Raw genomic sequence first — 15,000 nt, 5'->3', positions numbered from 1 at the left:
CGAGTCACTACAACTCACCCTGACTCACCCCGAGTCACTCCGATTCACCCCAAGTCACTCCAACTCACCCTGACTCACCCCGAGTCACTCCGATTCACCCCAAGTCACTCCAACTCACCCTGACTCACCCCGAGTCACTCCGATTCACCCCGAGTCACTCCAACTCACCCTGAGTCACTCCGATTCACCCCGAGTCACTACAACTCACCCTGACTCACCCCGAGTCACTCCGATTCACTCCGAGTCACTCCAACTCACCCTGAGTCACCCCAAGTCACCCTGACTCACCCCGAGTGACTACAACTCACCCTGACTCACCCCGAGTCACTACAACTTACCCTGACTCACCCCGAGTCACTACAACTCACCCCGAGTCACTACAACTCACCCTGACTCACCCCAAGTCACCCTGACTCACCCCGAGTCACTCCGATTCACCCTGAGTCACTCCGACTCACCTCGAGTCACTCGAACTCACCCAGTCACCATGAGTCACCCCGAGTCACTCCAACTCACCCCGAGTCACTCCAAGTCACCCCGGGTCACTCAGAGTCACTCCAGTTCACCCTGAGTCACTCCAACTCAGTCTGACTCACCGCGAGTCACTCCAAATCACCCGAGTCACTCTGACTCACTCCGAGTCACCCCGAGTCTCTCCGACTAAACCCAAGTCACACCAACTCACCCAGAGTCACCCCGAGTCACTCCGACTCACCCCAACTCACCGAGTCAAACCGAGTGACTCCGACTCACCCTGAGTCACTCCAAGTCACCCCGACTCACTCCAAGTCACTCTGAGTCATTCCGACTCACCCCGAGTCACTCCAACTCACCCCGAGTCACTCCGACTCACCCCGAGTCACTCCAAGTCACTCCGGCTCACCCAGAGTCACCATGAATCACTCCAAGTCACTCCAACTCACCCCGAGTCACTCTGACTCACCCCGAATCACCCTAACTCTGACTCACTCTGACTCACCCCGAGTCACTTCAACTCACCCCGGCTCACCCCGAATCTGACTCACCCTGACCTCCAGATCCTGATTAAGTGGACGGTCCGGTCCAGACCTCGAGTGGTTCTCCTCATCCCTGGCTGTCTGCAGGCTGGTGTGTTTCAGGGCTCAGGTCTTGGACCCCCCCTGTTCCTGCTGCAGGTCCTTCCTCCGGGTCAGCTGATCCAGTTCAGAGACGTCTCCTGAGGACCTGCAGCTGTCCCGCTGTCCACAAGGTGGAACCTGTCCACTAAATATGATGGAACCCAGTTTAATGTGGAACCTTTAATCCCAATCATATATTTTAGTCTCTGAGACCACAACAGGGACCAGGACAGGACCAGGACAGGGACCAGGGTCTTTCTGGACTGTACTTCCTGTGGTCGGACTGTACTTGCTGTGGTCAGGCTGTACTTCCTGTAGTCAGGCTGTACTTCCTGTGGTCGGACTGTACTTCCTGTGCTTGGACTGTACTTCCTGTGGTCAGACTGTACTTCCTGTGGTCAGGCTGTACTTCCTGTGGTCAGGCTGCACTTCCTGTGGTCAGGCTGTACTTCCTGTGGTCAGGCTGTACTTCCTGTGGTCGGACTGTACTTCCTGTGGTCAGACTGTACTTCCTGTGGTCAGGCTTACTTCATGTGGTCAGACTGCACTTCCTGTGGTCGGACTGTACTTCCTGTGGTCAGACTGTACTTCCTGTGGTCAGGCTTACTTCATGTGGTCAGACTGTACTTCCTGTGGTCAGGCTGTACTTCCTGTGGTCAGGCTGTACTTCCTGTGGTCAGGCTGCACTTCCTGTGGTCAGGCTGTACTTCCTGTGGTCAGGCTGTATTTCCTGTGGTCAGGCTGTACTTCCTGTGGTCGGACTGTACTTCCTGTGGTCAGGCTGTACTTCCTGTGGTCAGGCTGTACTTCCTGTGGTCAGACTGCACTTCCTGTGGTCAGACTGTGCTTCCTGTGGTCAGACTGCACTTCCTGTGGTCAGACTGTACTTCCTGTGGTCAGGCTGTACTTCCTGTGGTCAGGCTGTACTTCCTGTGATCAGACTGTACTTCCTTTGGTCAGGCTGTACTTCCTGTGGTCAGACTGCACTTCCTGTGGTCAGGCTGTACTTCCTGTGGTCAGACTGCACTTCCTGTTGTCAGACTGCACTTCCTGTGGTCAGGCTGTGCTTCCTTTGGTCAGGCTGTACTTCCTGTGGTCGGACTGTACTTCCCATGGTCAGACTGTACTTCCTGTGGTCAAGACTGCACTTCCTGTGGTCAGACTGTACTTCCTTTGGTCAGGCTGTACTTCCTGTGGTCAGGCTGCACTTCCTGTGGTCAGACTATACTTCCTGTGGTCATACTGTACTTCCTTTGGTCAGGCTGTACTTCCTGTGGTCATACTGTACTTCCTTTGGTCAGGCTGTACTTCCTGTGGTCAGACTGTACTTCCTTTGGTCAGGCTGTACTTCCTGTGGTCAGACTGTACTTCCTTTGGTCAGGCTGTACTTCCTGTGGTCGGACTGTACTTCCCATGGTCAGACTGTACTTCCTGTGGTCAAGACTGTACTTCCTGTGGTCGGACTGTACTTGCTGTGGTCAGGCTGTACTTCCTGTAGTCAGGCTGTACTTCCTGTGGTCGGACTGTACTTCCTGTGCTTGGACTGTACTTCCTGTGGTCAGACTGTACTTCCTGTGGTCAGGCTGTACTTCCTGTGGTCAGGCTGCACTTCCTGTGGTCAGGCTGTACTTCCTGTGGTCAGGCTGTACTTCCTGTGGTCGGACTGTACTTCCTGTGGTCAGACTGTACTTCCTGTGGTCAGGCTTACTTCATGTGGTCAGACTGCACTTCCTGTGGTCGGACTGTACTTCCTGTGGTCAGACTGTACTTCCTGTGGTCAGGCTTACTTCATGTGGTCAGACTGTACTTCCTGTGGTCAGGCTGTACTTCCTGTGGTCAGGCTGTACTTCCTGTGGTCAGGCTGCACTTCCTGTGGTCAGGCTGTACTTCCTGTGGTCAGGCTGTATTTCCTGTGGTCAGGCTGTACTTCCTGTGGTCGGACTGTACTTCCTGTGGTCAGGCTGTACTTCCTGTGGTCAGGCTGTACTTCCTGTGGTCAGACTGCACTTCCTGTGGTCAGACTGTGCTTCCTGTGGTCAGACTGCACTTCCTGTGGTCAGACTGTACTTCCTGTGGTCAGGCTGTACTTCCTGTGGTCAGGCTGTACTTCCTGTGATCAGACTGTACTTCCTTTGGTCAGGCTGTACTTCCTGTGGTCAGACTGCACTTCCTGTGGTCAGGCTGTACTTCCTGTGGTCAGACTGCACTTCCTGTTGTCAGACTGCACTTCCTGTGGTCAGGCTGTGCTTCCTTTGGTCAGGCTGTACTTCCTGTGGTCGGACTGTACTTCCCATGGTCAGACTGTACTTCCTGTGGTCAAGACTGCACTTCCTGTGGTCAGACTGTACTTCCTTTGGTCAGGCTGTACTTCCTGTGGTCATACTGTACTTCCTTTGGTCAGGCTGTACTTCCTGTGGTCAGACTGTACTTCCTTTGGTCAGGCTGTACTTCCTGTGGTCAGACTGTACTTCCTTTGGTCAGGCTGTACTTCCTGTGGTCGGACTGTACTTCCCATGGTCAGACTGTACTTCCTGTGGTCAAGACTGTACTTCCTGTGGTCAGGCTGCACTTCCTGTGGTCAGACTGCACTTCCTGTGGTCGGACTGTACTTCCTGTGGTCAGATTATACTTTCTGTGGTCAGACTGTACTTCCTGTGGTCAGACTGTACTTCCTGTGGTCAGGCTGTACTTCCTGTTTTCAGGCGGTTCTGTGTTTCCAGGTCAACGTCTACATCCTGGGAAAAACCTTCCTGCTTCTGGCTCGAGAGCTCTGCATCAACGCTCCGGCCATCGGTGAGACCGCACACACACACACACACACACACACACACACACACACACACACACACCACTAGAAGGACCACCGCATGGTCCAGTCAGGTTCAGTGGAGGGACTTCAGCACGTCCACGGCGCTGGACCACCAGCAGGTCCAACGTGGGGACAGGCAGTTTATCTTCAGCCTCCTGACCCTGGTGGTCTCTGTGGTCCCTGTGGTCCCTGTCCCTGCTGACCCCGGTGGTCTCTGTCCCTGCTGACCCCGGTGGTCTCTGTGGTCTCTGTGGTCCCTGTCCCTGCAGACCCCTGTCTCTACATCCCCCGGTTCGCCCACATGCTGGACTTCGGGACTCAGACCCATGAAGTGTCCATGACGGCTCTGCGTCTCGTCCAGAGGATGAAGAGGGACTGGATGCACACGGGACGGAGACCGTCTGGACTCTGTGGAGCAGGTAGACCACGTTCCACCCGGGTTCCACCCGGGTTCTCCTGACGTTCTCCTGACGTTCTCCTGACGTTCTCCTGACGTTCTCCTGACGTTCTCCGGTCTCAGCGCTGCTGGTCGCAGCTCGGATGCATAAGTTCCGTCGTTCTGTGAAGGACGTGATCGGAGTGGTGAAGGTGTGCCAGACCACGCTGAGGAAGAGGTGAGGAGAACCCGGAGAATCCAGAGAACCCGCAGACCCCCGGGTTCCCCGGGTTCCCCGGGTTCCCCGCAGCTCCCGGTCCCTGCTCTCCGCTCCAGGCTGACGGAGTTCGAGGACACGCCCACCAGTCAGCTGACCATCGACGAGTTCATGAGGGTGGACCTGGAGACGGAGTGCGACCCGCCGGCCTTCACCGCCGCCCAGCACCGCGCCCGGCTGCAGCTGGTGGGTCCTGCTCCACCCAGCTCCACCCAGCTACACCCAGCTACACCCCAGCTCCACCCACAGCTCCACCCAGCTCCACCCAGCTACACCCCAGCTCCACCCACAGCTCCACCCAGCTACACCCAGCTCCACCCAGCTCCACCCAGCTACACCCCAGCTCCACCCACAGCTCCACCCAGCTACACCCCAGCTACACCCACAGCTCCACCCAGCTACACCCAGCTCCACCCAGCTACACCCCAGCTCCACCCACAGCTCCACCCACAGCTCCACCCAGCTCCACCCAGCTACACCCCAGCTACACCCACAGCTCCACCCAGCTACACCCAGCTACACCCAGCTACACCCCAGCTACACCCAGCTACACCCAGCTACACCCCAGCTACACCCACAGCTCCACCCAGCTACACCCAGCTACACCCAGCTACACCCCAGCTCCACCCACAGCTCCACCCTCATCACTAGCTCCACCCCACTTCAACTCATACCTGGACTCTCTGGTCCCTGATTGGACCAGATGGACCAGTGAGTGACATGTCCCCTGCTGTCCCTGCAGCTGGAGCAGGAGCTGTCCCGGAAGCTGGACGAGGTGGAAGGTGAGTCCCGAGTCCCGGACCGAGTCCCTGACCGAGGACTGAGTCCCGGACTGAGTCCTGCTCTGGTCCTCAGGGGAGATCAGCTGCTACAAAGACGAGATCGAGACGGAGCTGGAGAGGACCCGTCCCCGGCTGAGGGGGATCTACGCCGCCTACGCCAGCGAGGGCAGCGCTTCGGACCCCGGCGGCCCCTCGGACCCCGGCGGCCCCTCGGACCCCGGCGGCCCCTCGGACCCCGGCGGCCCCTCGGACCCCGGCGGCGCCCCGGACGCCCCGGCCTCAGACCCCGAGGATCCGGACGCCGAATACCTGGAGCTCCGGGCGGCCACCGAGCACCTGGCCCAGGACTTCCTGTGTCAGGCGGTCCGGGAGGCGGGGCCAGAGACGGACGGGGCGGGGCCCTGCTGCCGGCCGGCCCCTCTGGCCGCCATCCTGGGTCAGACGCCGACGGCCGCCGGCCTCCGGCAGACCGTCCAGACCTTCCAGACCTTCCAGACCTCCAGGGACGCCGAGTGTCCGCCGACCGGAACGGACGGGGCGTCGGAGGACGGCGAGCTGGACCTGGACGGGATCGACGATCAGGAGATCGAGAAGGTCGGTCTGATCCCCGATCCGGCTCCCGGTTCAGGAATCGAACCAGGAACCCGCAGTAACGGGCCGGTCTGTGTGCAGTACATCCTGAACCAGGAGGAGGTGGAGGTGAAGACGGAGCTGTGGACCAAGCAGAACCAGGACTACCTGACGGAGCAGAGAGGTGGTGGAGCTGTCCCGGGGGACGGGGTTCAGGGGACGGGGTTGAGGGGACGGGGTTCAGGGGACGGGGTTGAGGGGACGGTGTTGAGGGGACGGTGTTCAGGGGACGGTGTTCAGGGGACGGTGTTGTGTGTTCTGTGTTTCAGAGAAAGAGGAGCGGATCCAGAAAGAGAAAGAACAGGGGACGTACAAGGAGAAGGTGAGAGCCCCCCCACATAGTCCCCCCACAGCCCCCCACAGAGCCCCCCCAAAGCCCCCCACAGCCCCCCCACAGAGCCCCCACAGAGCCCCCCCACAAGCCCCCCACAGAGCCCCCCACAGCCCCCCCACAGAGCCCCCCCACATAGTCCCCCCACAGAGCCCCGCCACAGCCCTCCCACAGAGCCCCCCCACAGCCCTCCAACAGAGCCCCCCACAGCCCCCCCACAGAGCCCCGCCACAGCCCCCCCACAGAGCCCCCCAACAAGCCCCCCCACAGAGCCCCCCCACAGCCCACAGAGCCCCCCACAGCCCCCCCACAGAGCCCCCCACAGCCCCCCCACAGAGCCCCCCCACAAGCCCCCCCACAGAGCCCCCCCACAGCCCCACAGAGCCCCCCACAGCCCCCCCACAGAGCCCCCCCACAAGCCCCCGACAGAGCCCCGCCACAGCCCCCCCACATAGCCCCCCCCAAGCCCCCCCACAAGCCCCCGACAGAGCCCCGCCACAGCCCCCCCACAGAGCCCCCCCACAGCCCCCCCACAGAGCCCCCCCACAGCCCCACAGAGCCCCCCACAGCCCCCCCACAGAGCCCCCCCACAGCCCCCCACAGATCCCCCCACAGCCCCCCCACAGAGCCCCCCCACAAGCCCCCGACAGAGCCCCCGCCACAGCCCCCCCACAGAGCCCCCCCACAGCCCCCCCACAAGCCCCCCGACAGGCCCCGCCACAGCCCCCCCACAGAGCCCCCCCACAGCCCCCCCACAAGCCCCCGACAGAGCCCCCCCACAGCCCCCCCACAGAGCCCCCCCCACAGCCCCACAGAGCCCCCCACATCCCCCCCACAGAGCCCCCCACAGCCCCCCCCACAGAGCCCCGCCACAGCCCCCCCACAGAGCCCCCCCACAAGCCCCCCCACAGAGCCCCCCCACAGCCCCACAGAGCCCCCCACAGCCCCCCCACAGAGCCCCCCCACAGCCCCCCCACAAGCCCCCGACAGAGCCCCGCCACAGCCCCCCCCAGAGCCCCCCCACAGCCCCCCCACAGAGCCCCCCACAGCCCCCCCACAGCCCCACAGAGCCCCCCACAGCCCCCCCACAGAGCCCCCCCCACAGCCCCCCACAGAGCCCCCCACAGCCCCCCCACAGAGCCCCCCCACAAGCCCCCGGACAGAGCCCCGCCACAGCCCCCCCACAGAGCCCCCCCACAGCCCCCCCACAAGCCCCCGACAGAGCCCCGCCACAGCCCCCCACAGAGCCCCCCCACAAGCCCCCGACAGAGCCCCCCCACAGCCCCCCCCACAGAGCCCCCCCACAGCCCCACAGCCCCCCCACAGCCCCCCACAGAGCCCCCCAACAGCCCCACAGCCCCCCACAGAGCCCCCCCACAGCCCCACAGAGCCCCCCACAGCCCCCCCACGAGCCCCCCACAAGCCCCCGACAGAGCCCCGCCACAGCCCCCCCACAGAGCCCCGCCACAGCCCCCCCACAAGCCCCCGACAGAGCCCCCCCACAGCCCCCCACAGCCCCCCCACAAGCCCCCGACAGAGCCCCCCCACAGCCCCCCCCACCAAGCCCCCGACAGAGCCCCCCCACAGCCCCCCACAGAGCCCCCCCACAGCCCCACAGCCCCCCACAGCCCCCCCACAGAGCCCCCCCACAGCCCACAGCCCCCCCACAGCCCAACAGAGCCCCCACAGCCCCCCACAGCCCCCCCACAGCCCCACAGAGCCCCCCACAGCCCCACAGAGCCCCCCACAGCCCCCCCACAGAGCCCCCCCACAGCCCTCCGGTCTGGTCCAGAGCTCCGGAGCTCTCCGTGGTGCTGAACAGCAGCAGATTCAGACGCTCAACTTTAGAACGTTCAAATAACAAACAGAGAAACCTAGTGTGTGTGTGTGTGTGTGTGTGTGTGTGTGTGTGTGTGTGTGTGTGTGTGTGTGTGTGTGTGTGTGTGTGTGTGTGTGTGTAGAAGAAGAAGCCGTCCAGGAAGCGGCAGCAGCAGGAGGCGTCGTCGGCCGGAGAGGCCATCGAGCGGATGCTGGAGAAGAAGAAGATCTCCAGTAAGATCAACTACGACGTCCTCAGAGACCTGAACCGAGGGGACAGAGGGGACGGAGGGGACGCAGGGGACGCCGCCGGAGGCTCCGCCCCCCGGCCCCCCGAGCCCGGCTCCGCCCCCCGGCGACGCCCCCGTCGGCGCCAGCGTAACCGGAGCACCGAGGCCGACTGGGAGTTCGCCGCCAACACCACCATGATGGGCAAGAGGTCAGCTGAACCACAGCCTCGCTGTAATCTGTACTCTGTACTCTGTAATCTGTAGTCAATAATCTGAACTCTGTAATCTGTAATCTGTGGTAAGAAATGTGTAGCCAATAATCTATAATCTGTGGTCAGTAATCTGTACTCTGTACTCTGAACTCTGTAGTCCTTACTCTAATCTGGAGTCAGTAATCTCAACTCTGTAATCTGAACTCTGTAATCTGTGGTCAGTAATTATTAGGGGTGTAACGATACACAAAAATCTGGGTTCGGTCCGTACCTCGGTTCTGAGGTCAGGGTTCGGTTCGGTTCGGTTCGGTTCGGTTCGGTTTCGATACAGTAGGGAACAAAATGCAGAACCTGAATGTTCCTGTTGTTGTCATGCTCCCCGTGTCGGTGTCGGTGTCGGCTGTGCGGCACATCACCGACGCCAACGCTCCTCTGCTGCTGCATTTGGGCTCAGCTGTGCACGTTCCATGCAGCGCACTGAAAACATGATTTGTGAAATTTTGGGGGGGGCCTAAATATTGGAAAAATGCTGTTTCCCCATGTATTTCATTAATTTATTATTATTGGTTTAGTATGATCATAATCATGGATTATATGCAGAATTAGGCCAGTTTTAATGGATGATTTGAGCATCACTATTTCACTTAATAAAGATGGCGACCTGCATGCAGTACTGGTCCTCACCATTGGAGCGTGGGGGCGCTATGCCTTAAGCGTCACTTAAAGCAGACATGTTCCCTCCGAGGCACGCGCCCCCCCCAGTGAGCCCCCCGCCAGCCGGTACGGTTCCACACTGCTTCTCTTCAGTGACAGCCCTCCTCCTCCTCCTGACAGTCTGCTCTCTCCTCCTCCAGCTTCTCTCTGAGTTTCTTCAGACGGAGCTGCAGCCTGTTCGCTTCAGACTGGCTGTGTTCGAAACCGCATACTTGCGTACTACTCATACTAACTTATTGAGTATGCAGTGTGTTTACACTGGCAGTATGCGATTTTGAGTATGCGAGAAGTTCTGTACTCTGTAATCTGTGGTCAGTAATCTGTAGTCAGTACTCTAGTCAGTAATATGTAGTAAGTAATCTGTACTCTGTAATCTGTCGTCAGTAATCTGTGGTTAATCTGTCTTCATGTTTTTGTCTCTTCAGGTTCCGTCGTCTCATTTCTGCAAAGTCCAAGAGGAAAAACCCCGATCCCCCGGTAAAGAGACAACCTGTCTCCACCTGTCTTCTCTTGTCTCCTCCTGTCTTCTCTTGTCTCCTCCTGTCTCCACCTGTCTCCTCCTGTCTTCTCTTGTCTCCACCTGTCTCCTCCTGTCTTCTCTTGTCTCCACCTGTCTCCACCTGTCTCCTCCTGTCTTCTCTTGTCTCCACCTGTCTCCTCCTGTCTTCTCTTGTCTCCTCCTGTCTTCTCTTGTCTCCACCTGTCTCCACCTGTCTCCTCCTGTCTTCTCTTGTCTCCTTCTGTCTCCACCTGTCTCCTCCTGTCTTCTCTTGTCTCCTTCTGTCTTCACCTGTCTCCTCCTGTCTTCTCTTGTCTCCTTCTGTCTCCACCTGTCTCCACCTGCCTCCACCTGTCTCCTCCTGTCTTCTCTTGTCTCCTTCTGTCTCCACCTGTCTCCTCCTGTCTTCTCTTGTCTCCTTCTGTCTCCTTCTGTCTCCTTCTGTCTCCACCCGTCTCCTTCTGTCTCCTTCTGTCTCCACCCGTCTCCTTCTGTCTCCTTCTGTCTCCTTCTGTCTCCACTGATGACCTCCACCTGTTGCAGGTGGAGAGCCCCGTCACCATGGAAACAGCGGTGATGGACGTGTCTTCTGCGGGACACACATGTCAACCAGAGGCCGACTGTAGCTCCGCCCCCTCCAGGACTCCGCCCCCTGTGGAGGAGGAGGAGGAGGAGGAGGTGGAGGAGGTGGAGGAGGAGTGTGTCAGCGCTCTGCAGCTGGTCGGAGGTCGGTCCACTCGTCCGTCTCGAGCGTCCTCCGTGATGCAGAGCAGGCGTGACGTCTGATTGGCTGCCTGTGTCTTTCAGATTATGGGTGTGAAGCAGAGGAGGAGGAGGTCTTTTAGCTCCGCCCACTGGTGCGAGGACGAGGTCTTTTGGCTCCGCCCACTGGTGCGAGGACGAGGTCTTTTGGCTCCGCCCACTGGTGCGAGGACGAGGTCTTTTGGCTCCGCCCACTGGTGCGAGGACGAGGTCTTTTGGCTCCGCCCACTGGCCGGCCGCCAGCTGTTTGTTTGTTTACATGTCTGATATTTATTTTTCTATCACAATGAGACCAAATTCCTTCAGAATAAGCGCTTGAGCCTCACCTGCCTCCGTGTCTCCATCTGTGTCCATCTGTCCCCGTCTGTCCCCGTCTGTCTCCACCTGTGTCCACTCTCATCAACACCAAGAGGAGGGACCACATGGCAGCCTGTGGTCCTCCAGGGGACGTATCAGACCCATGAGGTCCTCGGGACGAGGTTCTGGACCTCGTAGGTCCTCAGGTGGACATTCTGGACAACAAGGGGACTGCATGAGTCCTCATGCAGAACATGAAGAGTGATGAAAGATCAGCCTGATCGTGACCTCTGACCTCTGAGAAGACCAGAAGCAGGTCAGAGAGGCCCTCATGACCCGGACAGCCGGGGGCCGTCCCAGACTCCAGACCCCCCAGGGAGACGTCCACACACCGGTCCCAGCCGCTGGAGCTGCGTGTGGAGTGGACGGAGACATGCAGGACAGTGGAGGGACGCCTTGGGACTGTGGGCGGAGCCATCTGGTCTCTGGGTTCCAGCAGAACTCGTCCTGGGAGTCCGGATGGAGGATCTCCGCCTGTAGGGGGCAGCACTGCGCTCCCTGAGGACCGCCTGGTGGGAGAAACAGGGGAGGAGCCTGTCCTGACGTCCCCCACCGCCAGTCCAGCAGGACGCCTCCATACTGGACTCTGTAGACCAGGTGTAATGTGATTGGTCCAGCCGGGTCACATGACCGCACCTGGACAGAGGAGGAGCTGTGATTGGCTGATTTCTGCTGAACTTTAACTCCTGAAATCAGAGTCTGGTCCAGAAGAACCTGGGACCGAGACCAGAACCTGGTCTGGATCCAGGGGCTTCATGTGTTTGTTTACACTCTGAAATTCTGCATTTTTAGTGGGTTCTGTTGTGTTCTGGTGGGTTCCACTGAGACCCGGGCTCCTGCTGGACTCCCCGGGAGTACAGCTCTTCAGGTTTCACCAGCTCGGCCGGAACCCTTAGAAGAACTACAACTCCCAGCAGCCCTCGCGAACCCGGAAGTGATCCGTCTGCGAGGAAACGGAAAAAGGTCTGCAGTGAAGTCTGAAGGTAAACACAGCTGATTCCGACCGAGTGAGTGTGTGTGTGTGTGTGTGTGTGTGTGTGTGTGTGTGTGTGTGTGTGTGTGTGTGTGTGTGTGTGTGTGTGTGTGTGTGTTGTCCCGGTGGGTTGGAGGCGGGAGGTGTTGTTACAGTGGGTGGAGGTGCGGTCCGGGTGGGTGGGTGTAGGTGTCTCAGTGGGGGGAGTTGTTCAGGTGGGAGGTGTTGTCTCAGTGGGTGGAGGTGTCCCGCTGGGTGGAGGTGTCCCGCTGGGTGGAGGTGTCCCGCTGGGTGGAGGTGTCCCGCTGGGTGTAGGTGTCCCGCTGGGTGGAGGTGTCCCGCTGGGTGGAGGTGCGGTTCCCTGATGTCTCTGTGTTTGATCAGATGATGAAGAAGAGCGAGGAAGACGAGTACTGGAACAGCTCCAAGTTCAGAGCCTTCACCTTCGATGACGAAGACGACGAGTTCAGCAGAGTGAGTCCTGAGACGGAACCGGGCTGAACCGGGCCGAACCGGGCTGAACCGGGCTGAACTGACCCGGACAGAACCAGAACTGGATTGGGCTGGGTTGGACATTTGTGCCATAGATGTGTGTGTGTGTGTGTGTGTGTGTGTGTGTGTGTGTGTGTGTGTGTGTGTGTGTGTGTGTGTGGTGTGTGTGTGTGTGTGTGTGTGTGTGTGTGTCAGCTCAAGGAGTCGCGGCAGGCCATCCGTCGGCTGGCGGAGGAAGACGAAGATGAAGACGAGGTGGAGAAAGTCAGCTGGAGCGGCGAGCCAATCGGCAGTAAGGATCCCGGACGAGCTCCGGAGCCGGGCTGTGATTGGTCGACACGTGACACACCTGGTCTCTGTCTTCAGGCATCTCCTGGTCTGTGAAGGAGACGGAAAGCGTCCAATCAGAGGACGGACAGAGAGCCCGCCTTCCCCAGAATCACCACGGACACGCCCACTCTGAGCAAGAGCCAATCAGGATCCTCCCTCAGCTCCCTCAGCTCCCTGTTCAAAGGTGAGACAGGTGGAGACGGACGGAGCGAGGGACAGGTGGAGACAATAGGAGACAGGTGGAGACAGGAGGAGACAGGTGGAGACAGGAGGAGACAGACACCACGAGGGACAGGTGGAGACAGGAGGAGACAGACAGGGGACAGGTGGAGACAGGAGGGGACAGTAGGAGACAGGAGGGGACAGGAGGAGACAGAGGAGACAGGAGGGGACAGGAGGGGACAGTAGGAGACAGGAGGGGACAGGAGGAGACAGTAGGAGACAGGAGGGGACAGGAGGACAGGTAGATCATGTTCCCATGTTTGTTTTTGTCTTTCCCAGGAAAAACCAGAGGAAACTTCCAGAACATCAGTGAAAGTAAGAAAGAGTGGATGATGGATGGATGGAGGATGGATGGAGGATGGATGGATGGAGGATGGATGGATGGATGGATAATGGATGATGGGTGGATTGTGGATGGATGGATGAATGGATGGATGGAGGATGAATGATGGATGAATGATGGATTGATGATTGATGGATGATGGATGGGTGGATTATGGATGGATGATGGATTGATGGATGAATGATGGATGGATGGATGCTGGATGGGTGGATTATGGATGGATGGATGATGGATGGATGGATGATGGATGGATGATGGATTGATGGATGAATGATGGATGGATGGATGCTGGATGGGTGGATTATGGATGGATGGATGATGGATGGATGGATGATGGATGGATGGATGGATAATGGATGATGGGTGGATTGTGGATGGATGGATGAATGATGGATGAATGGATGGTGGATGGATGCTAGATGGATGGATGATGGATGGATGGATGGATGATGGATGATGGGTGGATTATGGATGGATGATGGATGGATGAATGATGGATGGCTGGATGAATGATGGATGGATGGGTGAATGGGTGGATTATGGATGGATGGATGATGGTTGAATGATGGATGGATGGGTGAATGGATGATGGGTGGATGGATGAATGATGGATGATGGATGAATGATGGATGGATGGATGCTGGATGGAGGGATGATGGGTGGATTATGGATGGATGGATGATGGATGGATGAATGATGGATGGAGGGATGATGGGTGGATTATGGATGGATGGATGATGGGTGGATTGTGGATGGATGGATGGATGAATGATGGATGGATGGATGAATGGATGATGGGTGGATTATGGATTAATGATGGGTGGATTATGGATGGATGGATGGATGATGGATGGATGGACGATGGATGGATGGATGGATGAATGGATGGATGGAGAATGGATGGATGGATGAATGGATGGATGATGGATGAACGATGGATGATGGATGGGTGGATTATGGATGGATGAATGATGGATGATGGATGAATGATGGATTGATGGATGAATGATGGATGGATGGATGCTGGATGGGTGGATTATGGATGGATGGATGAGGGATGAATGATGGATGATAGATGGATGATGGATGGATGGATGATGGGTGGATTATGGATGGATGGATGATGGATGGATGGATGGATGGATGAATGGACGATGGATGGCTGGATGAATGATGGATGGATGGGTGAATGGATGATGGGTGGATTATGAATGGATGGACGATGGGTGGATTATGGATGGATGGATGGATGAATGATGGATGGATGAATGATGGATGAATGATGGATGGATAAATGCTGGATGGAGGGATGATGGTTGGAGATGCTGGATGAATGATGGATGATGGGGGATATGGGTAGGATGATGGGTGGATTTGGAGGCTGGATGGGATGATGGAGGATCGGACGATGGTGGTGAATGGATGATGGCATGACACGTGGATGGATGGATGATGGATGGATTATGGAGTATGGGATGATGGGTGGATTATGGATGGATGAATGATGGATGAAATGGATGACATGGATGGATGGAGGTATGGACGATGGATGGATGGAGAAGGATGGATGATGGAGATGGAGGGATGGAGAAGGAAAATGGATGGATGAGATGGTGAATGATGGATGAGGTGTTGGATGGGTGGATTAGGATGGATGCATGATGGTGGAATGGATGATGGGTTGTTCTGGTGGAGGATGGGATGATTGGTGGATATGGATGGATGATGGCATGATGGATGAAGGGA

The 15,000-nt window shown here is 58.1% G+C and overlaps 2 protein-coding genes across 6 annotated transcripts in view; both read left to right on the top strand.

The window, feature by feature from the left end:
• LOC115401923 (transcription factor IIIB 90 kDa subunit-like) overlaps nt 1-10,640 on the top strand; it is a 22,664-nt gene extending 12,024 nt beyond the window's left edge. For 3 of the 5 annotated variants that reach the window (XM_030110306.1, XM_030110307.1, XM_030110308.1), the window contains 12 exons: nt 3,818-3,890; nt 4,176-4,325; nt 4,427-4,520; nt 4,619-4,745; nt 5,302-5,341; nt 5,415-5,935; nt 6,014-6,095; nt 6,241-6,293; nt 8,264-8,559; nt 9,702-9,753; nt 10,319-10,502; nt 10,583-10,640. In XM_030110306.1, the coding sequence (XP_029966166.1) occupies nt 3,818-3,890; nt 4,176-4,325; nt 4,427-4,520; nt 4,619-4,745; nt 5,302-5,341; nt 5,415-5,935; nt 6,014-6,095; nt 6,241-6,293; nt 8,264-8,559; nt 9,702-9,753; nt 10,319-10,502; nt 10,583-10,620 (1,710 nt within the window). In that variant the 3' untranslated portion in view covers nt 10,621-10,640. Of the gene's footprint in view, nt 3,891-4,175; nt 4,326-4,426; nt 4,521-4,618; nt 4,746-5,301; nt 5,342-5,414; nt 5,936-6,013; nt 6,096-6,240; nt 6,294-8,263; nt 8,560-9,701; nt 9,754-10,318; nt 10,503-10,582 lie in introns of all 5 variants that reach the window. The other 2 variants (XM_030110305.1, XM_030110304.1) reach the window with 2 other exon arrangements.
• A 1,429-nt stretch (nt 10,641-12,069) lies between these two features.
• On the top strand, nt 12,070-13,232 carry LOC115402011 (spermatogenesis-defective protein 39 homolog). The gene is made up of 5 exons (XM_030110423.1): nt 12,070-12,178; nt 12,252-12,341; nt 12,555-12,651; nt 12,726-12,873; nt 13,191-13,232. Exons 2-5 carry the CDS (start codon nt 12,252-12,254, stop codon nt 13,222-13,224), a joined length of 369 nt encoding a protein of 122 aa, XP_029966283.1. The 5' UTR covers nt 12,070-12,178; the 3' UTR covers nt 13,225-13,232.
• Nucleotides 13,233-15,000: the final 1,768 nt, after the last annotated feature.

Source organism: Salarias fasciatus, chromosome 15, assembly GCF_902148845.1.
Source record: "Salarias fasciatus chromosome 15, fSalaFa1.1, whole genome shotgun sequence".
Taxonomy (NCBI): domain Eukaryota; kingdom Metazoa; phylum Chordata; class Actinopteri; order Blenniiformes; family Blenniidae; genus Salarias; species Salarias fasciatus.
The sequence above is the reverse complement of the archived record's forward strand: the minus strand, read 5'-3'. Positions and strand labels throughout refer to the sequence as shown.